This window comes from Teleopsis dalmanni, chromosome 2 (genome assembly GCF_002237135.1).
Source record: "Teleopsis dalmanni isolate 2A chromosome 2, ASM223713v2, whole genome shotgun sequence".
Taxonomy (NCBI): domain Eukaryota; kingdom Metazoa; phylum Arthropoda; class Insecta; order Diptera; family Diopsidae; genus Teleopsis; species Teleopsis dalmanni.
The window spans coordinates 63,692,096-63,718,596 of record NC_051847.1 but is presented as its reverse complement, the minus strand read 5'-3'; the positions used below and the strand labels follow the sequence as shown (position 1 = coordinate 63,718,596).

The 26,501-nt window shown below is 28.7% G+C and overlaps 3 protein-coding genes across 5 annotated transcripts; 1 reads left to right on the top strand and 2 right to left on the bottom strand.

Annotated features, from left to right (window-relative positions):
• Positions 1-1,739: 1,739 nt before the first annotated feature.
• Positions 1,740-4,550, bottom strand: LOC119682781 (mesoderm induction early response protein 1). 2 transcript variants are annotated; one of them, XM_038096291.1, is made up of 5 exons: positions 4,431-4,550; positions 3,624-4,364; positions 2,955-3,565; positions 2,504-2,901; positions 1,740-1,872 (listed from the first exon to the last, which is right to left on the bottom strand). In XM_038096291.1, the coding sequence occupies exons 1-4, from the start codon at positions 4,489-4,491 to the stop codon at positions 2,524-2,526; spliced, it is 1,791 nt and encodes a 596-aa protein (XP_037952219.1). In that variant the 5' UTR covers positions 4,492-4,550; the 3' UTR covers positions 1,740-1,872; positions 2,504-2,523. The 2 variants fall into 2 exon arrangements, with proteins under 2 accessions (XP_037952219.1, XP_037952218.1); XM_038096290.1 differs by lacking the exon at positions 1,740-1,872 and having other exon boundaries at positions 2,469-2,901.
• A 1,484-nt stretch (positions 4,551-6,034) lies between these two features.
• LOC119681257 (DNA replication licensing factor MCM4) lies at positions 6,035-9,246 on the bottom strand. The gene is made up of 9 exons (XM_038094398.1): positions 9,077-9,246; positions 8,719-9,020; positions 7,746-8,665; positions 7,493-7,687; positions 7,256-7,432; positions 6,822-7,188; positions 6,525-6,766; positions 6,254-6,464; positions 6,035-6,137 (listed from the first exon to the last, which is right to left on the bottom strand). Exons 1-9 carry the CDS (start codon positions 9,120-9,122, stop codon positions 6,042-6,044), a joined length of 2,556 nt encoding a protein of 851 aa, XP_037950326.1. The 5' UTR covers positions 9,123-9,246; the 3' UTR covers positions 6,035-6,041.
• Positions 9,247-10,964: 1,718 nt separating this feature from the next.
• Positions 10,965-25,321, top strand: LOC119685940 (unconventional myosin-Va). Of its 2 annotated transcripts, XM_038100354.1 has the most exons (22): positions 10,965-11,202; positions 14,440-15,253; positions 15,313-15,437; positions 15,499-15,612; positions 15,683-16,171; positions 16,233-16,326; positions 16,386-16,612; positions 17,785-17,808; positions 18,399-18,512; positions 18,575-19,461; positions 19,525-20,069; positions 20,775-20,910; positions 20,979-21,076; positions 21,724-21,922; positions 21,993-22,218; positions 23,229-23,397; positions 23,473-23,599; positions 23,669-23,800; positions 24,031-24,556; positions 24,618-24,749; positions 24,857-24,949; positions 25,021-25,321. In XM_038100354.1, exons 1-22 carry the CDS (start codon positions 11,173-11,175, stop codon positions 25,162-25,164), a joined length of 5,445 nt encoding a protein of 1,814 aa, XP_037956282.1. In that variant the 5' UTR covers positions 10,965-11,172; the 3' UTR covers positions 25,165-25,321. The 2 variants fall into 2 exon arrangements, with proteins under 2 accessions (XP_037956282.1, XP_037956283.1); XM_038100355.1 differs by lacking the exon at positions 17,785-17,808.
• Positions 25,322-26,501: the final 1,180 nt, after the last annotated feature.

Genomic DNA, 26,501 nt, shown 5'->3' with positions numbered 1-26,501 from the left:
TTGTAGTTCACAACTTTTCGAAAACCCTCATTATTTATTTACATATAAAAGCTCATAAAAGCTATAAGAACAAAATAGGTTATATAAAATCCAATTAAATCAAATTGAAACATTGTGTTTCTGCATAAAACAAAGAGTAAAAAATCATCTGGAACCTTCTATGTAGCTTAAAATATTCTCTAATCAAATATCAAATAAAATCTTCAGAAAAATAGTTTAGGTTAGGTTGAAATGTTGGCCCTGGCACAAAGTCAATTTGAGCTTAAATATACGCAAACCAGAGATCACGAACAACTCCAAAAGGCACGACACCCCCAACAAGTAAAAGTGAACCAATAAGACAAATCTATAAACTAGACCAAGTTTCTAATTTTGCAGGATGAAAGTAATATCAAGTCAGTAAGAAAAAGGACTCAAAGATCTAAAATCTTCTCCTACCCAATTATGGACACTGACGCATAGTATGGAGTACAATTTTCTCCTTATCCATAGAACCGCAAACACGACAAAAATGATTATAGTATAAAGCCAGTCTCATATAGCATGTCTTCCAAGTACGCAGTAACCCGTCAGCACCGATATTGCTGATGAGGTTAAGCCTTAATTAAAGAAGCTGACTGACACATTTCCAGTTTCAGGTTTAGTAGACCAGTTTGGAATAGGTTTACCTGGAGAACTGACAAAAGGATTTATCTACACAATTTTGTTACATTATACTCCGATATTTTTATTTGTTTACCAGTCGAGAAAAAATGCTAGGACACAGTATGTTTGGAACGCATGTTTAATATGCTATAAATGATATAAATATAGTAAATTTAAACTTTTTCATATCTTTTATTAGATTTATATGGCCATCATTTGAGTATTTCTTAATGAAGTTCTTCAATTTTTTTTTCAAAAGTTTATTAAAATAATATATAACGAAACTGTGGCGATAAAAATTTAAGCAAATGCATTGCAAAATGATTAATTTCAGTTTTTGATTGCAGTAACGTCTACAATTTGGGCCTGACGGAAGTGACAGAATATTTTTATTTTATATGATATTACTTATTTACTTAATTGATAATTACTTAATTGAGTATATTTACTGGAAAAAAATATATGTATATATATAAATTGATTAAATATATATTCTTACTTTAATTTTTTATAATTTTATGTATTAAATAAATCACCTAAGCCCGGTAATAATCAAAAAACTTAATGTAAATAGGTCGTAATAACAATTAATTAATAATTTTTATTTTATAATATGAAAAATGTTATTGATATTTAATAATTATAGATTTATTTTTAAATATACATATATATTATAATACATATCCATTAAACATTCGAATATTTTTCATTTTCATAAAATATATATATAACAGTAACATATATATATATCTATATGTCATTCATCATATTTTATAATTTAATATATATAGTACAGAGACGTTGTCGCCTATCTGTCTTATAGTGTTGAATTTGTACACAGATCCCAACAAACGAGACAAAACTAAATCACACCTTATCGGCTTAGTTTATTTCAATTTATATTAATACACGTATTGTAATATATAATAAAATATATGTATATTGTATTTCATTAAAATTATTTAAATTATGTAATTATTTTGTTAATTAAAACCATAAATAATTTTTGACTAGCACGAAATTGATTTTTTAATGAATATGACGTATTCACAGATGTACATACATATATTGATTTTCCACTGTAGAAACCGGTTTTGTTAACATTCAAAACAAGAAACTTATTACAAAACGCTCCTGTCATTTATCCAGAATTTATTTAGACTTATGCGTATACACACTCGCTATTTTATTTACTATATCCTTGCATGGAGAAATTATACACCATCCCTAAAAGAAAGAGAAATTATCATATTTAGTTCAACATTCATATGTTGTGTGTTTGTAATTGGTACACTGAAAAGAATTTTTTAATTTTTCGTTAATGCAATTAAATCGATAAATTTTATACGGCTAGTGCATTTACATTTTTGACATGCATTTAATCCTATATTAATCCAAACATAGTTTTTAAATAATTAAATTTTCTATATTCCCACACTATTCAGGTCAAATTTTTCTTATAATCGGTATAAAACTACTTAGGTTTTGGTAAACGGCATTTGGTCTTCGATGATGTTTGCATTTACTCATAAATTAAATGCATTTTAAAAATTTATGGTCAGCTATGATGTACTTTTGAAATTTAACTTATTTCTTCACACACGTAATGGTCTTTTATCTATATTTAAAATATTTTTTTTCTTTCAAATTAAAATTTTTCTTTATATCAAGAAAATAGTTTCTATTTTTTCTTTGCAAGAAATATGTATTTTAAATATTTATTACTTTGTAAATGATTCACAAAACTTTGAACTGGAATAGAATGCTGTATTACACATAATTTTAAAAACAAATATATATATATATATGTATATTGTATAAAAAAGAATAAACACAAAACAAGGTAAAGCTTAATTACAATTTTTACATTATCTTATATCATTTCGTATTAAACGTTGATATAGCTGATGATGTTTCATCTGTTGGAACGTTTTTTTGTTTCTTATTTGCAATTTTTGAGGTATTTGTATTTGCTTGCGTATTGGATACAGTATCGGCACTATTGCCAGCCATAATAAGAAAACTTTTTTGAAGATTATTTGGAATTTTACGAGTATTGCTTCCATTATTTGTGGTTGTCATCAATCCAGACATATATGAAGCAGCATTATTATGTGGTCCAAAATCGTCCTCTTCATTTAAGTAAATATCCATATGATCAACTGTATTGGAATTCGCAAAATTATTATCACGACGTTCACTTTTTTTCCAAAGGTAGTAAAATTGTACCAGTTCTCTCATTGTACGTGTTCGTACCTAAGAGTAAAAATTCTTAAAAATGTTGATTCATATAAAATTTAATGTATTACCTGATTTTGTCGTATTTTCAGAAAATCTTTTCCATACTTCTGTATACCTTCCTCAAATTTTTGGCATTCTTCTTCTGACCATAAACTCATTGAGCCAGTTAATGGAACAACATTTAATCTTTTACGCCTTAAAGCTTCATTGAAATCATAACCACATTGCACCAATAAATGTAAAGCTTGTTCATTATCTTTCACTATTCCGTTAGAATCGTTGTCTAAAGATGTAGGAGCTATTGGCTTGTTTTCATTCGATTTTTGTGGTATATTTTCTTTGCCATTTGGCATAGTATTTATAGTATTTGTTAAAATTTTTAAATCGCGTGCACTATCTTCATCAGTAGGCTTTGATTTTAATTGATCATCGCTCAACATAGGTTTTATATCACGCACTTTTAACAAATATTCTTCCACTTCCTGTTCGCTGACTTGAGTTGGTTCCCATATGAGCTTATCCTCATTTTCATAAGGTAAAATATCACCATATTGTGATAGACCAAACGGAATGACAGCCTGATAAGCATTGCCCACCATTATAGTTTTTTTAACAGTTTCTTCGTCTTCATCATCATAATCGTCATCATAGTCATCATCAAAGTAAATTGTTTTTACCTCTGTAAATAAGTATAAAAGTAACAATTAACAATTTCTCAAAACTGTTTTAGTCTTCACCTCTTTCTCGTTCCTCATCAGCAACTGGTGTAAAAGATTGTTCAGGATATAAATCTAATAGATGAGAGCGCTTCAATAACTTCTTTTCGACTCCGTTTTCATAAATGTGGGAAGTTGTTTGATTATTAAGATCATCTTCAATTGATTCATTCAAAATATCGTTGCTTGCACTTTCATCTTCATCATTCATTTCGTTTATTAAATTATTTGATTCCTTCTCTTTTCCACTAATTTTATCATTACTAGCATCCTTCTTAGCTGATGCAATATTTTTAATTTTAACGCGCTTGTTAGTTTTTTTTGGTTTTTTGCGTGGCAATTCAACAGGTTCAATCATTGCTTGATATTTAGCCAATAACTCTTCTAGTGGAATTTCACTTTCTTCTTTTAGCGTGTCAATTTCTTCTTGCGGATCTTGTGACTCTAATGCAGCTAAAGCCTCTTCTTCATTCAAAGTCTGTTCATCATCAAAATCATTTACCATCATATCAATTGTAGGTTCGAATGTTGCATCACTGCCAATGTTTTGGGATACTGATGATGATGGCGACAATGGATCCTCGAAGGCAGACGAGATGTATGACCTTGGTGATTGTACACGTTTCTCGCGTGTCTGATTTTGACTACCTTGTAACACCTTTTCAGAGGATGAAGAACTCAATTTCGGATTCTTTGGCACTTCGGAATCCACATCTTGTTTACTAGTTAAAGCGTATTCTGTGCTTGCCACATGAATTCCTTCTGAAATTTGTCGAAATAAATAATTTTGACATAAAAATTTATAGTAACTTTTTTAAAATTAATCACCGTCATAATTTGTTTTTTGAACAACACTTTTTTCCGATTTTGCTTCTTCTGGCGGCATCATAACAACAATATTAAAAAGACCTTATCCGCAACGAATCTAAACACAAAACGACGAATGCCAAACAATAAACTGTGAAATAAACTGTGAAAGACACATAGAGTGTTGCAAATAACACGCACATCTAGTTATTGATGGTTGCGTTCTTGCGAATGGTTTTACACAATGCTGATATTTAAATAATTTATATACATATATATATATATATATTATTGTAAACTACTATTATTATGTATATAATGAATACAAAATAGTTTACAGTTATTTTTGAAAATTAAATATAATTTTTTATTATATTAAATATTGTTATAAAAAATTATACTTGATCTATAAGCTCTTTTCAATGTTAATCCCACTATATCCCAACATGATTCTTTTTCAATGGACAATGAATTTTCATCAAGAAAACTGTTTTGAGGAACTTTTTTCACTGCGCCATATATATATGTATAGCTTAAACTATGTTTAGGCTATCATACTTAATTCATTTTTAGTTTTATCTAAAAATCCATTAACATCGACTGCAAAACCAGATCGATTCGGCAAGAAGACAATGCTGCGTGTTTGGTGGGACCAGAAAGGTGTGGTGTACCACGAGCTCCTAAAACCTGGTGAAACCGTCAATGATGATCGCTATAAACAACAAATGATAAATTTGAACTATGCATTGATCAAGAAACGACCAGAATGGGCCAGAAGACACGGCAAGGTTATTCTGCTCCATGACAATGCACCTGCACACAAAGCAAAACGGGTTCAGGATGCAATCAAAACACTTGGCTGGGAGCTGCTACCCTACCCGCCGTATTCACCGGACTTGTCTCCTTCCGACTACCATTTGTTTTCATCGATGGGACACGCATTGACTGATCAGCACTTTGATTCCTACGAGGAGGTCGAAAATTGGGTGTCTGGTTGGCTTGCTTTAAAAGACGAACAATTTTTTTGGCGTATTATCCACAAATTGCCAGAAAGGTGGTCAAAATGTGTAGAAAGCAATGGCCAATACTTTGAATAAAATGTTTTTTACTTTCCTATTAATAATTAGTGTTTTATTTTCACCAAAAAATCGCTCATTTCATAAGTATATAGATTTATGTATAAATTTAGTTTTTATAGGAATTGCAATATATAGGAAGGAGGTCATTCCTTAGTAAATTGCACATATTAAAAAAAAAATTCGACAAACTCTTTAAGCATAAGAAGCTAAATTTTCGAAAAATAACTCTCCGAAAACTTATCTTGTTTTTCAAAAAAAAATAATAAAAATTTGATTTTAAAAGAATATGATGTGATAAACAGTGATGAAATGATAGATTTTCTAATTTAAAGATTGCTATAATATCGAAAAATCAATTTCAGAATATTGCATTCAAACTTTGCTTAACATGATAGAACCAAGAAGCTTGTATACTATTGTAATAGTATATATATATATACTAAAAATATCTGTTAAATAAAAAAAATCATATATTTAATATAAATATTGAAATATTAAGTTTTATTAATTAAACATAATAGAATAAGTAAATTATAATTATTAATAACATGAATTAACAAATTCGAATAGTATTTTTTCCCATAACAACAATCGTGCCTTCATCTTGAATTTCCTTCAAAGCATCTTCAAATTGTTCACGAGTTATGAGCTAAAAAGAAAATTAAACCGAATCAAAAAATGCAAGCTAAACATTTTTAAAACATACAGTAAGCACATAAAAATGTTGAAAAGTATTTATAAATATTATTACAAATTTTAACTTACAATCTGTGAGGCTTCCTTGATCTCTTTAAACAGTTTTTGATAAGGGACAGTAGGAATTTTTCCTTTCTTTTTCAAATTTTCCTTTATGGCTTCCACTAACTCAGCGCGTTTCTTTCGTGCAGCTGTCGATAAACCAGTTGTTAAGATACCAACATCAATTTTACCGGATAGAGGATCTGTTGCTGATTGTTTCAAAGCTTCACGATGTAGTCTTTATCAAAAAATTAATTAATTAATTATTTAAATTTTTATAATATATCTTATAATATACCTCCAAGCCTCTTCAACATCTGTTACTGTGACTTCATTACTAAGACGAACTTTAGCATGCGCTTCGGAAAGACGAATTAAACTTTCCAATTGACGTGGGTAAGCTGAAATCTGACCTCTTCGTGCACCAACTTTTCGCATATCAACGTATGCCTGTATAAGACGTTGCTGTGCTTCTTCAGTTAACGTGGGAGAAATATGTTCACGGGCGTAGGCTATATAATCACGAAGAACACTCATATCCTTATAAAATAATTATTTAATAAAATTTTACTATGCCTAATTATTTTGAACTTACAAACATAGTGTCTTCTTCCTCTTGTCTAGAAACATAATATAATGAAACCAAATGATTTGCCAAACGACGATCAAATATTTCATCTTGTGGATCAAGAACCAAAAATATAAGATCAAAACGTGAAAGCAACGTATGAGGCAGATGCACATTATCAATTATATTTTTCTTTGTATTCCATTGGGATTCAGCTGGATTTGCAGCAGCCAGTATGGAAGTACGTGCATTAAGCTGACAAATGATACCAGCCTTAGCTATACTTAATGTTTGCTGTTCCATTACTTCATGCAAAACACTACGTGTAGCATCATTCATTTTATCGAACTCATCAATACAACAGACGCCGTTATCAGCCAGTACCAAAGCACCACTAGTTTGAAAGATATTTATTTACAATTATATTTATATAATTAAGTATAAAAAATAAATGCACATACGTTTGTAAAACCAACTGACGAGTTTCTGGATCTTTGGTAACATAAGCTGTCAAACCTACAGCAGAAGAACCTCTACCTGAAGTGTATTGTGAACGTGGAACCAGATTGTAAACATATTGTAGCATTTGAGACTTAGAAGTACCGGGATCACCACATAAGAGTAAATGAATTTCAGATCTAAAATATATGTAAATTTTTTAAAATATTATATGAAATATTAAATATATAAATAGCTACCTGAAATTTTGTCTTCCCATAGTGGTATGCTTCTTTTTGGTACCTCCAAATAGTTGTAGTAAAATGCCTTTTTTAATATCGTCATTTTCATAAATAGAAGGAGCTATCGCTTTAGCTAAACGATCATATACATCAGGTTTTTGTGAAAGCATGTGCAATAATCCAATACGTTCTGGCGGAAATATATGATCTTTTCTAAAAAGATAGAAATATATAAAATCGGTTTAACGAATATTTGATGAATAAGTCCCACCCTTCTTCCTCTTCATAAAGGCGTTTGTTGTCAACTTTACGAAAATGTACTACATCAATATGAGTTTTATACACGCTCTTAACATTGTTGCCTTTTCCTTTCATTGGAACAGCACGATAAATTCCAGTAACAGTTACACGATCACCAGGTTGAACTTTGTCGACTAAATCATTATGAGCATACAGTAGCACATTGTGTGGAGTTTGTCCAGCAGCCATATCATCTGGAGATTCTTGCAATTTTACAAGTTGCTTATCAGTGAATTCCGAGCGATTGTGCACAAGTCGAAAACAGTGATTAGTGTTACAATTTGTACAAAGAGTTGGTTGGGCAATGCGACCCCGTTCAACATCTACCGTAGATATAAAATCGCATATAATGCACTTAAAGAATGCTTCACGCATTTCCGGTATAACATTTGAAGTTCTTATTACCATGCCACTAATACTTATTAATTGATCCATATCTTCAGGATTAAGTGAGCGCATATTACGTGTTTTATCAGCATTAAATGGACGCACTTGAATCTGATGTTCCAAAATAGCAGCTGGATACTTTTCGAAAAACATTTCATTTACTGCCATATCGAAAGTTGGGATTACTTCTTGAGGATAACATATTAATTGATGATACAAAGCTGCATCATATGTTTTAAGGTGAGCACAATTAAGATTAAGATACGGTTCTTCCAGTGTATGTATTTCCTCAAGCTTTTGCATATACAATGGTTGATTTACATCAATATTTTCAGATATTTCATCTTGCTCAGCTGTTGGATCTATGTAACGCATTAGAAAAGCTTGAAATTTTGTTTTACATTGACTGACTACCACATTTGTGCCCCAGACAACAATTTGTGGTCCTGTCGACGCCTCAGATATAGGATCAGTCTCTGAATGTCTTTCTGTTATTGGTTCCAACTAAAAGATAATCTTATAAACAAACTAGTTTAGAATTAAAAATGTTAACTTACCCCATCACCTCCAATTGCTACCTGACGCATGCGCTTGTCGGTACGTATATCAGGACGAGTGCGTAAAGGTGTTCCACGTATGCCAGATCGTGGTGTACGTATGGAGCCCATTGAACTGGGAGTACCATAATTTAAAGGGGAACTCAAATCAATTTCGCTCATGCCGCATCCTAGACCTCGTGCTGGACTGGTTGCGGCTATACTTACTCTAGGAGAAGTGGGTGGTAAACTTATATTATCAGAATGCTGAACATGTGCCCGACCCATACGCATAGGTGTCTCCACATCAATTGGTGGTGGAGCTATAAAAATATAACATGAAATATATACTGAATATTTTTAAATATTTAATGTTTACCAGCCAAAGGTGTACTTGGATTAGAAATACGCGCTGGGCTCGACATTTTTTAATACTATAATTTTATTTTATCTCCGAATTAATTGTATTATTATTTACAACTACGAAACGCACACTTCACAACAATCTTGTTGCGATCGAAACGAAAAGCGCGCGAAATATGTTTGTCAGTATTACCATTTTGCTTTTTTTCTTATTTTGTATGTTAGTGTTTCAGGCTACCAAAAATTTGATACTTAATAGTTAGCAATAATATACATATATATATATATTGTTTTTAATGGTTAATATGTTATATTTTTATGTATATTTATCGATTATTGATTAATATTTAATTGAAAAAGTCTATAAGTTATAAAGAAATAACTTATTTTTTTTATGTACACAAACTAGTTAATTATTTACACACCCGAATTCATTATGTAAATAATAAAATTGTTTTATTTAACATTCTCTTTGAATATGTGCCATGCAATATTTAAGTACAATACAGTATTTTAATACTAATTCATTCAACACTCATTTATTATAATAAGAAACATTTATTATGTTAGGGCCATATTAGGGCGATCGAGTGGTTGTCGATCATTAAATTTGTTCCGGCTTTATACTCAGTTTTTTGTCAACATATCCTGCAAAATAGATGTTAGTACTAGACCTAAATTGAAAAAAAAAATGAAGGCATTTAAACGATTAAGTTCATATGTAAATGAAATATAAGTATGTAATTTATTGGATTTATGAAATTCTACTTAGATTTTATAGAAATAAAATATGTTTATGTCTTGTGTTTCCAGTAATATTGAATATATTTAAATATTTTATTTATGTTCTTTAATTGATTTAATTAAAATTATAGTTGTGTTAGCGAAAAAATCATATTTATTTGTTAACGTTGATTAAAAAACTAATTTGATTTTAAAACATTATATATTGCAATTCTAACAATTTTATGCAATGGCGAATAAAATATTTTTTAACGTATAGACATTTCGAGAGGGTATTAATTTTATAAAATATTTTTTTTGCTACCAAACAACCTCAAGCTAACAAACTTTTGTTAGTATTTATTACGTTGTATTTATTTCATTCTTTTCAAGTATATAAATAATTTTTAATAATAAAAAATTAAATTTTTTTTATTTATATATTATTAATATTTACCGAGTGTTATTTTAAAAAAAAAATGAAGTTAATTTTGTAAAATGATTAAGTGTATATGCACTGAAGAAAAGCTGCGAGGTATGTGGAAATATTTATTATTTAAAAATGTTAATGAAAATAATTTAATAATACATTTAAGAAAATAATATATAACGATTTTCAATTTAAAATGAAATTAAATTAAAAAACGACAGCCCGGTAAAAGTAAATTATAATATGTAATATTTCATTTTAAATACTCTAAATACTTATTAATTATTGTGGGTGTTTTTATAATAAAACATATTTAAAACTAAAATAAAACTGTCATAATATGATTCTTATTTATTTTGGAGAAGTGTTCATTTTTATTTTTTTTATAAAATTTTTATTAGCTATTATATTAAAGTTTTAGTTTAAATTTAATGGTAATGGAGTACATACCGTGAAATATTTGAAAAATTCCAGGAGAAAGAGAGAACACTATTAATAACACCGCACAATGTAAATAAAAACACCTGATATTTGTTATTATTGCGGGTTGCTAGTAAGTACTAAATGGGTTGCTAGTTGAAGCAAATTGGCAGAATAACTACTACGGCTAATAGAGCTACTACAGAACAAGTAGTTAAACAATTATATCTAGTGAGCTTTGGTTCAGCAATGCCTTTGCTTTAGTTTTTGTTAAATGTTGTCAACGTTGTCAAAGAAGTTATTGGTTTCTGTTGACGGTTTTTTCCTTTTATATATTTTTAGTTTTCTTCTTATGGCATTAAACTTACTTGCGGGCTCTTTGTTTAAATTTCAAAATTGTAGATTAAATGTTTAGTTTATTTCAAATAATCAATAAAAATATAAAATATTTGTGCAAAATTTTCAATAAAAATTAAACCTTGAATGAATTTAAAAAGTATAATTTGTGTTTGTAAAGAATTGAATCAATCAGTGAAAATATGTCAAGTGAGGAGATGCTATATGCACAGGTATTTATATGGATTCATAATCGTGATACTAACAATTTCTAATCACAACGTTTGTGGTCAGTTTGTGTGGGGGTGAAGTGGTAATGAGAATTGTTGTTGTCAAGTCTATATTACAAATTTAATACTTAGCAAAACATGAGTGGTAAATATTTTATTTATTTAAAAATGCTGCATATGCAAGTTTTTTTTTTGTGTTCTTTTTTTTTTCAATTTTCAAATAATTTCAATACTGTTATCTTGGTTTTTATTCATACCATTTAAAATAACTATTTTTAAATAAAATTTGATGTTTTAGTTAAACGTCGTTTCATATATACATACATATATATAAATGCATATTATGTTAAATTAGGATTAGGTATCATATTATAGTGAATTTAAGTTTGTTTTTTAAAATATTTTTAATTAAATTTAAATCAAACAATATATAAGAAAAATATTTTGTGAGATATTTTTTCAGATTATATCTATATATATATATATGTATAAAAAATTTGGCGCCCATAAGTTGTTTCGTTACGTTTTAACCGCTTCTGTCGCACCAAATATTAATTATTCAAACAATTTGCATACAATTTCGTTTGAGAAGATTATTTATACAAAGAAAAAAAATTGAAATAATTTATTAGCATGTTCACACAGTCCATGAGAAAACAGTTACTTTTTATATACATAAATAAATTGCATTGTATTATTACACGTTTTTGTAGGAAAATGATAAAAATGTTTATGAATGGTACGATAAGCCTTATAAGTGTTCCGCCTTCTTGTCTAGTTTAAAAAAATTATTATTATATATGATAAAAAAATACATTTAAAATTAATATTAGATTTGTTTAAAACAAAATAAAAATTTAATTTCATAAAACTCTGAACCAGTTTAAATCTCTCACTAAATTGTATTAATTTGTACATCAATTAGAACCTATAATAAACATACATACATACATATGTATGTATGCACATACATATATAAACGCAAACTATTATCAGTTAGTCGATTAGAAATGGTTCTTTTTCGTCATTTAACAAAAATAAGAATTTGATGAGTCGCACTTAGTCATATCGCATATATTGTTTTTACTTCAACTCCATAAGTTTTTCAGTTGTACCTGACGCATTATTTATAGTACCTTGAAGGGTAATCTCATTCACACGACCTTTCAAAAAAAAAGTATGTGGTTACAAATCATACTAATATTAATACATTCATTCAAGTAAATTGACTGGATATCACTTTCAGAAAACTGTTTATAATATCATATCATAATCATTGCAATTATCATAAGACTTTGTTACGCGGTTTGAGCTTTAACTTTATCAGGTTGTTTCTCCGCAAAAAGTTTAGTGTCTTGTAATATTTTCCAGGTGTTCAATAATAAATCTTGTAATTGTTTTATTTCTTCTACATGGTTTTGAAATTTTTATTTAAGCACGTTTAGCACTGGCATCTCATATCTACAGTACGCAGTTCAAGAGCTATGTATATCAACGCACAATAAGTTTGAACAATATATCACTTTAGTATTGCAAAGAAACTAAAAAGCAAAATACGAATGACTGAAAAAAGTGAGAGCAGTACTCGAAATTGGAACTGTACCGGTAACTAAAATAAACCAATATTTTTGATCAGAAAAGCAAAGTAGGAATGATTGAAAAAGTTGAGAGCAGTTCTCAAAATTGGAACTGTACCGGTAACTAAAATAAAGCAATATTTTTGATCAGAAAAGCAAAGTAGGAATGACTGAAAAAGTTGAGAGCAGTTCTCCAAATTGGAACTGTACCGAAATCTAAAATAAACCGATATTTTTGATCAGAAAAGCAACAAAGTAGGAATGACTGAAAAAATTGAGAGCAGTTCTCCAAATTGGAACTGTACCGAAAACTAAAATAAACCGATATTTTTGACCGGAACCGAACTGAAAATAGTATATTTTGTAATATATTCGTTTAGTACTGTATAGTTCGGAACCTGTGTATTTGCGTTCAATTCACTTCAGTTATTTAAAAAGTTAATAAATGAAGGTTTAAAAACAATTTTTAGTTATAAACTTAGGTGAAGTTGGAGTGACTGCTATGCGCTCAAAGCTCATTTCAGCTCAATTAAGAGCCCGATGTGATATCACTAAATAGAGTTGTTCATATGTAGACTAGAGGTCAGTGTACGAACAACAACAAAAAATATGATTGTCCCATTTAAGTTAAAGTAAACCAACTTGACAAGTCTCTAAACTTGACCAAGTCCCTAATTTTGTAAAAGGACAGCTCTGTTAGTTCGGTAAAAATAGCAGCTCCAAAGACGAAAGATTTTTCGTCAATGAGGTACACTAACCCTTGAGATGCAGAGCCTCAACCATGAAAAAACTCCTAGTTGAATAACATGTCTTCCTAGTACATAGTGATTCATCGGCACCGATAATATAGTACTGAACAAATTCCCTTTTGTTAAAGCAGCTACTAATACGTTTCTTCTCATTTATAAACATAAAAGTTTGTTTTTATTAAATAAATTCAGTAACTATGCTTTATATAATATATTTAATATAGATTTAGACTATTGTAATTGAGAAACCAAATAGAAAAGTAAAATTGATGTAAAACTGAAGTAGCATAAGCGAAGAGACTTGGAACAGAGTTCAATATAAGAAGTTGGTAAAGACACTGTTCTCTACTGGAAGTTTGTGAAGTGGTGTATAGAAACTTTTTATCCAATTAGTTAATAAATGCTTCAATTGAAAGAATGTGCTGCCTAAAAACATTTTACTTCGCCAACCACATTTTCAATTTCAAGGAAAAACAAATTTTTGCAGCTGTTAAATACAAATTAAAAATATTGCATTTTCTCAGATTGCATTTAATATATACTTTATATATATTTTAATGCATTTGTTTTGTTAAACCTATTTTCAACTTTTAATTTTTTGTGAGATTTGTTATTTCTATTCGTATTTATTTTGTTTTAATATTTTTGACTGGATTGAAATGTAAACACTTTAATAACGCAATTATTGCTAATTGAGGTTCGTTAATTGTGGAGTGTATTAGCACACGGATTGCTCATTTTAGCATTAAAAAAAGAATATGATTTTGTTTTAATGAATATAATTTATTTAATAATTAATTGCAGTACTAGAAGGTGTGTTGAAATTATAGTTCTTGTGATTTTATATTTCAATGTCTATATATTTCTTAATTTAATTTAAGGTATATTCTTATGTTATGTTTTTATTATTTTAGGGTGCAAAAATATGGGTTCCACATCCAGAAGAAGTATGGGAGGGAGCTTCACTGGAACAAGACTATCATAAAGGAGATACAGTTATCAAAATAGTAAAAAATACTGGACGACAGCTCGAGTTAGCAATCAAACCAAATGGCAGTAATTTACCGCCATTGAGGAATCCTCAAATTTTGATTGGTCTTAATGATTTAACATCCTTATCTTATTTACATGAACCGGGTGTTTTACATAATTTAAGGGTTCGATTTTGTGATCGTCAAAATATTTACACATATTGTGGAATAATTTTAGTTGCCATAAATCCATATGCTTCGTTATCACTTTATGGGTCCAGTATTATACGCGCTTATCGTGGCCGATCTATGGGCGAGCTGGAACCGCATATATATGCTATTGCAGAGGAAGCATACACAAAATTAGAGCGTGAAAAATGTAATTTAAGTGTAATTGTAAGTGGCGAGTCGGGTGCTGGTAAAACCGTGTCAGCTAAATATACAATGCGTTATTTTGCCGCAGTCGGAGGTTCAGAGTCTGAGACACAAGTAGAAAGAAAAGTATTAGAATCCTCACCAATTATGGAAGCTTTTGGTAATGCTAAAACAACAAGGAATGACAATAGTTCACGTTTTGGAAAATTTACAAAGTTATTGTTTAAAAATAATATGGGTGTGATGAATCTTACTGGTGCCACAATGCACACATATTTGCTGGAAAAGTCACGTGTTGTATTTCAAGCGCCTGGAGAACGTAATTATCATGTCTTCTATCAACTTTGTGCAGCCCGTGATAAATATCCAGAGCTAATTCTTGGTAAAATTTGGATTAACAATAAAAGTTTTTCTTTATTTTTAATAGTTATTTAATTACAGATCATCAAGATAAATTTGATTACTTAAATATGGGAAAGTCGCCTGATATAGAAAATGTTTCAGATAGGAAACTTTTTAAAGAAACCTTACACGCTATGAGCGTGTTAGGTTTTAGTAAAAATCAGGTAAGCACATCTGATCATATGAAAAATATTGAAACAAGTTTTCTTTTAAATTAACTTATAGATTACCGATATACTAAAAATTCTAGCTGGCATCTTGCATTTAGGAAATATTAAATTTGGATATAAATATAAAAAGGATTCAGAGGAAATCGACCCTGATGGTTGTGATATAAACGTAAAATGATTTGATTTATCTGATTGATGTAATAAGAACATCAACATATTTTGATTATATATTTTAACAGGTTAATGATCTACATTTACAATTGACGGGTGAAATGTTGAGAGTGAACTCAGATGATTTACGCAAATGGCTAACTACTCGACAAATTGAATCTGTAAATGAGCATGTACTTATACCTAATACTATGGAAATATCATATGCAGCTAGAGATGCATTAGCTAAGCATATATATGCAAAACTGTTTCAACACATTGTTGATGTTACCAACAAAAGCTTGAACATGGGAAACAAGCAAAGCTGTTTTATTGGCGTGCTCGATATTTACGGTTTTGAGACTTTTGATGTTAACTCATTCGAGCAGTTTTGTATTAATTATGCTAACGAAAAACTACAACAACAATTTAATCAACATGTTTTTAAACTTGAGCAAGAAGAATATCTAAAAGAAGGCATTACGTGGACAATGATTGATTTTTATGACAACCAGCCATGTATTGATTTGATTGAATCAAAATTAGGTGTACTAGATCTTTTAGATGAAGAGTGCAGGGTTTGTTTGTTATTAGCTTAGAAAATAGGATATTGTATATATAATTAATTGTTTCATATAGATGCCAAGAGGATCAGATGAAAGTTGGGTTGGAAAATTGATAGAGAAATGCAAAAAGTTTCCTCATTTCGAGAAACCACGTTTTGGGACAACAAGTATTTAATACATTTTTATACAAAAAACATTAGTGATATGGTTTTAATGTTACATAAAGGTTTCTCTGTCAAACATTTCTCTGACACTGTGCAATATGACGTTCATGGATTTCTTGATAAGAATCGTGACACCGTTTCTAAACAACTTGTTAATGTAATTCGTCTGTCGGAATTGCCGTTGTGTAAACTTTTAATTGAATTGGAAGAAATTGACACGCTCAGCACGGATGGTGCAAAAACTCAAGCTATGGGTGGTCGGGTTGTAATAAGTGCAGCAAAGCAACAGGTAATTTTCATTTCTTAAAAAGATTTAAAAATTTACATTAAAAATATGCATATAAGTCCCCGAGCCGTATATAATAACATATTATATAAAATACTAGGATTACAATTATTGTACTTGTTATAAAGGTTTATGAAATTTTGTACACTATTGGAATATTGTTATATGGTATTTATTACCATTGTATTAAGATACAAATACTTTAATGAAGAATAAGAGTATGTAGCTTATGTTGTTCTTGAATACTTACTGATATGATGTTTCATACTATTGTATTAGCACATTAATACTTTATAAAGTATAAAATTATAATATTTTTTGTCAGTAGTTTATATTTTTGTTCGTCAGAAAAGATGAGTGGCTCTAAGTTGTAGACCCAATCTCGAGGTTCGAGATATAAATAACAAGTAAATTTATTTAGTTTTGATATTAAGTTCAGTTCCTTTGTTTTTATGTGAAATTCACATTATTTTCTTTTACAATTTGCTGTTTCTTCAAAATTATTGAAAACAATCTATCCTCTTAAGTGAAAACGTTACAGGGTACTGACGACCGAAAGTTTGTTAGTTATCTAAATATTATTTTTTAAGTAATTACTTTAATTATACCCCGATATTCATCTAATATCTAATCTAAGCTGATATTCGGTATAATAACATGTTCTTGAATCACTGGCAATATTTTGCTATAAAGTATTCTTTTAAATATTTTAAGAATGACAAGTGAAGACTAATAGTATAATATTAATTTATTATTAAGTTAGTGTGTGCACTGGGACATGAAAATAGATGAGCGGCATCATGAGACACCAATTTAATGGTAAAAGTCAGGTTAGCTATTTAATGCCAGTTTTAAACTTCTAGCATGTGGTATTGCATGACTAACGTTAAAGAAAAAAAATATTTTACCAATTATAGACTACATTAATATTTACTTATTAACAAATTCTATGTATTTTAACATGTTTTACATAGAAAAGTCTAACTACAGCAGAAGGTTAAATAAATAGAAAAGAGATTATATACATATATGGCTCAAGGACTTAAATATAATTTTTAATTGAATATTTATATACTATGTTTTTTGTTTTTTGTTGCTGTTGTCTTTTTTATTATTTTTGGTATACTTAAAAACGAAAAATTTCTGGTTAATCCAATACGTCCTTCGATCTATAGCTGCCTGCTGATTACCGACGTCGAGTTAGTTACACATTTTTATATACTGTTTTTTACTAATATATGCATGAATTACTTAAACCAAATTTCTAACTGAAATCTTAAATAATTGATAATTATTTTTTTTTATATTGTCATAAAACATTTATATTGATTGTTCATATATATCAATTACTTACTATAATATATAAATATAAAAATTATCACATAAAATAAAAATTATTCATACAACTGGGTTATTGTTATAACAAAATTTTGAAATCGGATATAAATTATCATATGTTTTCTAACTGAACTATATATTTGATTTTTTTTAATTCCTTTAAAGTGAAGGTTTCCGAAATTATGATATTTTTCATGGATAATGGATCCCATCATTTTTATTTTTTTTCTTCTCTTATTTAATTAATATATATAAGTTTAAAATCAACTAAATACAAATATTTAATCAATATTATATTCTCCATTTTATTAAAGCATTACTAATCTATTACTATATTCATATGATTAACTAATTTTAATAATAATAAATAATTGTTTTAACTTGGTTGCATGTTTCCTTTGATTTTATTATTATTTTAAAATTTAGTAAAGTTGGTTTATTTATTAAATAGGTTGCACCTTCCAAACAACATAAACGTTCTGTGGGATCTCAATTCCGTGAGAGCTTATCTTCACTAATAAATACATTGCATGCGACTACACCACATTATGTACGATGCATCAAGGTAAACAATGAGAATATATAACGAAAATTTTGGTTAATTATTTATGTATATTATTTTATTAGCCTAACGATGATAAAATTGCCTTCAAATGGGAAGCCTCTAAGATTGTACAACAATTACGTGCCTGTGGTGTACTAGAAACAGTACGCATATCAGCTGCTGGATTTCCATCACGTTGGATATATCATGATTTCTATATGCGCTATCAATTATTGTGTCATCGCACATTAATCAATAAAAATGATTTGAAGCAATCATGTTTCAATATTGTGCAAAATTGGATTACAGATGAAGATAAATATCGTTTTGGCAATACGCAAATATTTTTTAGAGCGGGTCAAGTTGCTTACTTGGAGCAGGTGCGCGCCAATTTACGTAAAAAATATATAACTCTTATACAGTCGGTAGTACGTCGTTTTATATGTCGTAAACGATTTCAAAGGCTACAGCGTACAGCACTTGGACTACAACGGTATGCACGTGGCTGTTTGGCACGAAGAAAAGCTCAGGCAATACGAGAGCATCGAGCTGCACTTGTTATATCGAAGTATGCACGTGGTTGGCTTATAAGGCGGAGATATGTACGTTTGAGACGTTCAATTTGTGGTATACAACAGTATGCACGCGGTATGTTAGCTCGTAAACGGTTTCGTGATGTTATGGACCATTATCGTGCTACGGAGATTCAACGTTTCATGCGAGGTTATTTGGCTCGTCGCGCTTATCATAAGAGACGACACGATATTATTATATGCCAAGCTGCGGTTAGACGATTTTTGGCTAGACGTAGAGTGAAGAAAATGAAAACCGAAGCGAAAACCATTTCTCACATAGAAAAGATGTATAAGGGTCTTGAGAATAAAATTATATCAATGCAACAGAAGATTGATGAATTAAATCGTGAAAATAGTAACTTGAAGCATAAGACAAGTGAAATATCCGTTCTTAAGTATGAGTTATATTATTGTTTAATTTCTTAAATTTTTTACCAACATTATCTTAACATTTTTAGAATGAAATTGGAATTAAAAAAAACACTAGAAGGCGAAGTTAAAAATTTAAAATTAGTGCTTGCAGAAAAAGATAAAGTATTAACACATTTAACCAAACAATTGGAAATTGAACGCGATGAGAAAATGCAATTACTTGAAGACAAGGATAATACCGCTGAACAATTTACAAAGCAAAAACAAATATGGCGTATAGAGAACGATGATTTGCGTAAACAAATCGATGATATGATTGAAATGGCGAAAAAAGTTGAAACAAAAGCTGCCGTACAACGAGAAAATAATAATGAATCTAAAGAAATACAAGAGGCTTATCAAAAGTTACTTAAAGACAAAGAAATAGTGGAAAATGAAAATTACCTACTGAAAGAGGAACTATCGCGGATGCAAAAATCGAATGGTACTGATTTTGTTTATCATACTAGATCGCCAAGTAACGCTTCTAGCCAGAATGAAGACGATGTAGGCTATGTATCTGGAAAGAATACGTTGGAAGTGACTCGCAGCCAAGGAGGCTTTGGAAAGGCCCCACATTTATCACAATCAGGTAAGTACTGTATTATGTTAATATTTGCAATGAAGTGAAGGCACACTGTTTCGAAGTGCGACAAAAAACAACAAGTCTCTTGCTCAAGTCTCTTGCTCAAGTCTCTTGCTGACATATTGGCACCACTGTTGCAGTCTGTCAAAAACTATGTTTTTACAATTAAAAAATCTTACGTATGTGCGTAAATTTCAAGGCTAACTAAATTTTGTATTCATTTAAATAATTATGAAAAAAATTTAAAATTAAAATGAAAATTGAAATTGGTTTTTACAACAAAATTAATTATAGTTAAAAACATTTATACCTTAATAAGTCTTAAGGCATGAAGGTTAACAACTTAAACTTGTTAACAACTAATAAGTTAACAAACTCGATGTGATTTTTAATTACACTTTATGTAATTTTTTTTTAAATTATTATATTTTTAAAATAATTATATTCAACAAACTTTAAATATTTTTAAAATAATTTTTGTTTACTAACAAGTTTTAAAATGGATCATTTATTGCATTGTTAACATTTTTTTCTGCAGTCTTTTAGTTGATTAGTTGTATCTTAACTAGTCTGTTAGACCAAGAGAGTAGTGTTATTGTTTAACGTACTAATTAGAGACTTTAGCAAGAGACTTTACTCTTGCCGCCTTTTAGAGCGGTCGAATATAAGTTAAATAGTATTAATTAAAATTTTTTGATTAAATTTTGAAAGATATAACTCCGGGCCAAGTTGGACTTGTTCTTAAGTTACGTGATATTTTGGAATATGAAAAACGCAAAAATAAAATACTTGGTGATCAGCATGAAAAGTTAATGAATCGCAACAAGAACACTGAGGATTCTATAAGGTATGGCGCATTTTTTTTCCTTTAAATAACTTTAATTTGATTCAAATATATTTTTTTTATAAAACCAGAGTAACTGAACTTGAAGTTGAAAATGAAAAGCTACGAAATGATTACGAACTTTTGCGGAACAGTATAAAGAGAGGAACGGAAATGCATGAACTTGATGGTAAAATTAATTTGAAAAATCTCCTAAAACGTTACCCCTTCGAAGCTATAATTTTATTAGTTTTACAACAACAAAAATTCTTTTTATATTATTTTAATTAATTAAATTTTTACTTGACCATACAGCTGTTTCAAGTATTGCTAAAAAAAGAGTATTAAAATTTAACAATTAAAAAATAAAAATTTAATTAATAAATAAGATTACTCTACAGCTAGTCTATGATTTCGTTCTAATATAACACAGAAAGTGCATTTTTTAATAACTTTTCAAACAAATTAACAAAATTCCAGAAAAAAATGCGAACATACAAGTCAAATACGTACGGCTTTGGGTCAGTTGACTAATAAACGCTGACTCTGAGCTACATTTTTGGCAGGGCAAGAGTTCAATCCCTGGTATTTCCAGTTGCCAAAAACTATTTATGAATAATTATATATAAGAAATAATTTCCAAAACCACTGATGATGGATATTTGGCAATACTCAACACAGCTGTTGTAGAAATTTAGTTGTTGTGGTTCACTACTTTGCGAAACTTCTTTTTTAAGTACCATAGATTGTAGTCCACAGTTTCTGTTGAAGTAAAAATTGTCATTACTGTCATATTGACGTTAAAATCAAATTTAATTAATTTTTTATTTAATTAAGCGCAATTTTATGCACTACAAGATGAATTACGACGACGTCGTGAGGAATGCATTCAACTCAAAGGTGTATTACAGCAACAAAGTCAGTCATTAAAATCGTATGGAAATGGAAATGGATCGTTAAATAAAAATGAATTTAAAAATCCCCAGGAAAATAATGACCTGGCTGAAGCATTCCAAGCTCAGAAACTTGTCAATCGGTAAGCATTATTTTTATTTTTATTTATTTATTTATTTTTTTTAATAAAAATTATCTACTTATTTCAATAGACAATTGGAATCTGAACTTAGTGCCTTGACTGAAGAAAATAATGCTCATTTGGCTGAACTAAGTAGACAGATTGATGATCTTCGTAATGAAAAACAGCAATTGCAAAATATTATGCAAACTGATCTTGACAATGTTAATGAAAAGGATATGGATAAAGTTGTACAGAATGAACGTTATTTACGTTACGAATTGGACAAAACTCTAAACCAATATTCCCATCTGCAGGTAAATGTTCTTTGCGTTTAAATTAAAAAAAAAACTAGTATCAGTATAGTATTTGCTATACTAATTAAATATGAGATTTGATGAAAAAAACACCATCTCTATACATAGTATTGGTTGGACTCATATTGATTTTGATATTTTTCGCATAGTTTTCAATATTTTGTAAATTGACGAAACAGCTAAGGAATTAGTAATTAAACGATAAACAGATTTGGTAAAGTTTCTATTTTACCAAAAAAAGTACCTTTCTACTTTTTAAGTTTGCACTTAACTTCTAATAATAAGAATATTGTAAGAATCTTTTAAATTCTAGTTTGCCAAAAAAAAACTATTCTATTTTATATAAGGTTTTTAGCCTTATTAGATTTCGAAATCTCAATACAAATTCCTCAAGCTTAATAATATAGATTTTATTTAGCAACACTACTTCTAACTTTAAAGTTAAGTTAGATTAGCTCAATTAAAAATCTTCTAATCTCATTGAGATGCCACGTTAGGATATCAGTCTTGTATTCGCTTTCTTAATTGCTCACAGCCGGTAAAGAAACCCAGCTAGAGGATTGAATCTTTTTTAATGACTACTCTTTCAGTTTTTGCTTTGTCAGTTTTAGCACATGCCTAACGACGTTTAATCATTTTGATTACAAGTACAACCGGGTCTACGTTCCGGTGCCACTTGTCAATCTCGACGACCAAGTGACCGTTCAATACCCCCAGCGGGTTGAAGTAAAACGCAGGTCCCAGTGGCAACATTAATCATACTTGAAACTCAGTTTTTAGAGGATCTTATATAACTTCTATATGCTTTGACTAGAATTCAAGTTAAATCCTGAAGTCTTATATGTTAACACAAGATATTATTTGGCCTAAATGGATTTCTAGAATTACTGTTATAATATAATCTAAACTTTATAGAGTAGGTCCACTGTGGTAGCACAAATTATAATTAATTAAAGTTTTAAATATGCAAATAAATATTATTATTAATTTTTTTTTATTATCGAAAACAGGAAGAATTGAATGTTATGGGTCGCAAATTTGATACATTGAAGTTCGGCAATGACAAAATGGCACTGAAACTTGAACAGTTAGGTGTGCCAACTGTAGAGAACGCCGCAAAAGAAGAAACTGCCAGGCCAGTTACACAAGTTACTAAACAAAAAATGCAAAACTATCAAGGTAATTAATTATTCGAATCAGAACATTATTTTATTTTGTTTTCTAAACAACTGTATTTGGTTATTTGGTTTTTAGGTGTTATGAAATTCCAGAGTTCAGATCTAGACAAAATTTTACATCGCCTTATAAACAGTATGACGCCTCGTATTGCCATTGGATTATTGCCCGGTTTTCCGGCCTATATATTATTTATGTGTATACGGTATGTACCCGATTTTTATATATTTTTTTTCAATTTTTTCTTAATTTAATTTCATATTAATTCTTCTAGTTATACTGATTTAATTAATGCTGATGACGATGTACGTGAACTTTTAAGTAAATTTGTGGTGCAAATCAAGAAAATTCATCGTAATCCTCATGTCATAGAAGTTCGAACTTTGTGGCTAGTAAATTCTATAGCGTATGTATTTTCATTTGTTAAAATAATTTTTTTTTATATAGATAAGATATAGATTATATAGATAAGTTATATGTATATATGTATCTTTTTAATTTGTAATTTTTAATTTTAATTTATTTTTTTATATTTTATATTTATTTATTCTTGAACTTTTTTTTTATTAATTTAATTTTTTTATAAAATTTTACTATATTTTATAGATTAATTAACAATTTTTTTTTATTCTTTAGGTTATTAAATTTATTAAAACAATATGGTGATGTTGAAGAGTATGTGAAATACAATACATTAAAGCAAAATCAGCAACAATTAAAAAATTTCAATCTCTACGAGTATCGTCGCGTAGTGCTTGAAATAATCAACAGTTTATATCATGTATTAGTAAAACAAGTTCAAGGATTTTTGGAACCATTAATAGTACCTGCAATACTCGATAACGATGAAATTAAGCGTGGTAGACAAACACAAAATATACGTGGACATACCACGTCTAATGATCCATCATCTCCTGACCATTCAAAAATAGCTGCTTGGAAACAGTTAATACAGAAGCTGGAACACTTTTTCAAACAGTTCTATCATTTTGGTTTGGATCGCTGCTATTCGGAGCAAATATTCAATCAGTTATTATATTTTATCTGTGCTGCTGCCATGAATTGTTTAATGTTATGCGGCGATATGTGCATGTGGGAGACAGGAATGATTATTCGATATAATTTAGGCCATATTGAAGATTGGGTTAGAGAAAAGAAAATGGTAATGTTATTTAAGTTAATAAATTTTAGTTTTATTTTAATAATAAATTATTTATTTATAGTCAAATGATGTTCTATTGCAATTGGCACCATTAAACCAGATATCTCAGCTTTTGCAATCCCGGAAAAGCGAACAAGATGTGCAAAGCATTTGTGACTTATGTACATCTCTTAACACAGCACAAGTACTTAAGGTAAAAATATTTATGAGTTTATTTTGATTTTTACGTATTTCGAGTAATTTCATCTATTTTAAATTAAATGAATTTAATAATGTTTTAACTATTCCTTTAATACTTAGGTTATGAAATCATACAAATTGGATGATTATGAGGGTAAAATAACAAGTACATTCATGGAAACATTAACAGAGAAATTAAATGCACGTCCATTGGTAAGATATTATATTAGAAATATGTATGAAATAGATTTGTAATGATTTGTTTTCTTTTCTTATCTTTTTAGATGAATAACAATATTCATGACTTTACTATGGATCAGAAGTTTATACATCCATTCAAAGTAGTTTTTAAATATAGCGATGTAAAATTAGAAGAGATTGATTTACCAAAACATTTAAACCTCGACGAATTACTCGTTAAGATATAATTTTGCTGAACAAGTAAACTTTTAGCATTCAACGTATTTAATTAAAGTATTAGTAATAGTTGTTCCTTATCGTTGCCAATCGATGTTAAAAATTAGCTGAATTTTTAGTTAAAATTATTTATTTTTATTTGATTCATGCAAATTTTAATAAATTTATAGTGCAATTATATTTACATATATATAAGTATGTATAAATTATATTTTTGTGAACAAATAGTAAATTGTACCTAAAACTATTTAAATGAGGAAACGGTTCCTAAACCGAAATATTTTGTACTAACTTTTGAAAGTATTTTTACATGCAATAATGAAAAGAATTGTTATATTATTATTAAAGATAAAGATTCTTCCAAATGTACTTAAGAATGAGCAAAAAATTGGTTGCCTTAAATAAAAATTAAGAGATTTTCGATACAATGAAATGAAGGACTTTTGTCCGATTAGAATATATGTGTGATAAAAATAAAATGATCTGATTTGAAATGTAGTGATTGCAGCGTATTTAATACAGGAATAGATAAAAATAATTTTTGTCTATATTTGATATACTATATGAAAATATGTACCTAAGTATTTTTTGTTATTATACATTCCACCAATTTATTTAAAAAATATTCCTATTCAAAATGCCATTAGTAAAATAAAGTAATTTAGTATTTTTTTGTTTACATAAAGAAATAAAAATAAATTATGCACTATAAAGGAGATATTATACTAATATTTTTAAATATTTGTATAAATGAAATTAAAAAATACATATGTATATGTTAATATTTATATACAAAAGCTTTAGCGGCTAAAAAATTAATACTGTTTAGAAAACAGAATATGCATTGTTAGTTATTAATATGAAATAAAATTATAATTTAATAACAATTCAAAGTTTTTAATATTTATCTTTTATTGTTTATTTACATTTATTTATTATTTAATATTTTTTAATTTATTGTTTTAGTGACCAAATTGTTTCAATAATAATTTTGTTTTTTAACCTGCTAACTGGTCGTTAGTTAGATAATACACTTTTTAAAAAATTATATTTGTTTTTTAAAATATTTTATATAAACTGATATTTCAACTATATTCTAATGTCATCATCAAGGTATATTTTGTAAACCAAGAAATATTATAACAATCAAGTCAAAATGTTTAAGAATTGCTACTACAGAATGTATCTCTACAAATGTAAATGCGATGTCAGTAAAGTTCGTGGATAAAGGCAATAAAAAGTATTGTACATCGTCGTAGATTAAGGTTATAGTTGCATCATAAATTTAGAATAGACAACTTCAACCATGAAACATAGTTTTCAACAGTATGTTTACTTTGCTTTAGAA

Bases quoted from the DNA above. Each gene is read 5' to 3' on its own strand.
- LOC119682781 (XM_038096291.1), bottom strand. From the start codon at position 4,491: ATGATGCCGCCAGAAGAAGCAAAATCGGAAAAAAGTGTTGTTCAAAAA. The intron at 4,365-4,430 runs GTGATTAATTTT...GACAAATTTCAG, and splicing joins TCAAAAAACAAATTATGACG to AAGGAATTCATGTGGCAAGC. The intron at 3,566-3,623 runs GTGAAGACTAAA...ACTTATTTACAG, and splicing joins TGATGAGGAACGAGAAAGAG to AGGTAAAAACAATTTACTTT.
- LOC119681257 (XM_038094398.1), bottom strand. From the start codon at position 9,122: ATGTCGAGCCCAGCGCGTATTTCTAATCCAAGTACACCTTTGGCTG. The intron at 7,688-7,745 runs GTGGGACTTATT...CTATCTTTTTAG, and splicing joins CTTTATGAAGAGGAAGAAGG to AAAAGATCATATATTTCCGC. The intron at 6,465-6,524 runs GTATATTATAAG...TTTTTGATAAAG, and splicing joins GATGTTGAAGAGGCTTGGAG to ACTACATCGTGAAGCTTTGA.
- LOC119685940 (XM_038100354.1), top strand. From the start codon at position 11,173: ATGTCAAGTGAGGAGATGCTATATGCACAG. The intron at 16,327-16,385 runs GTATTTAATACA...TGTTACATAAAG, and splicing joins ACCACGTTTTGGGACAACAA to GTTTCTCTGTCAAACATTTC. The intron at 24,750-24,856 runs GTAAAAATATTT...TTTAATACTTAG, and splicing joins ACACAGCACAAGTACTTAAG to GTTATGAAATCATACAAATT.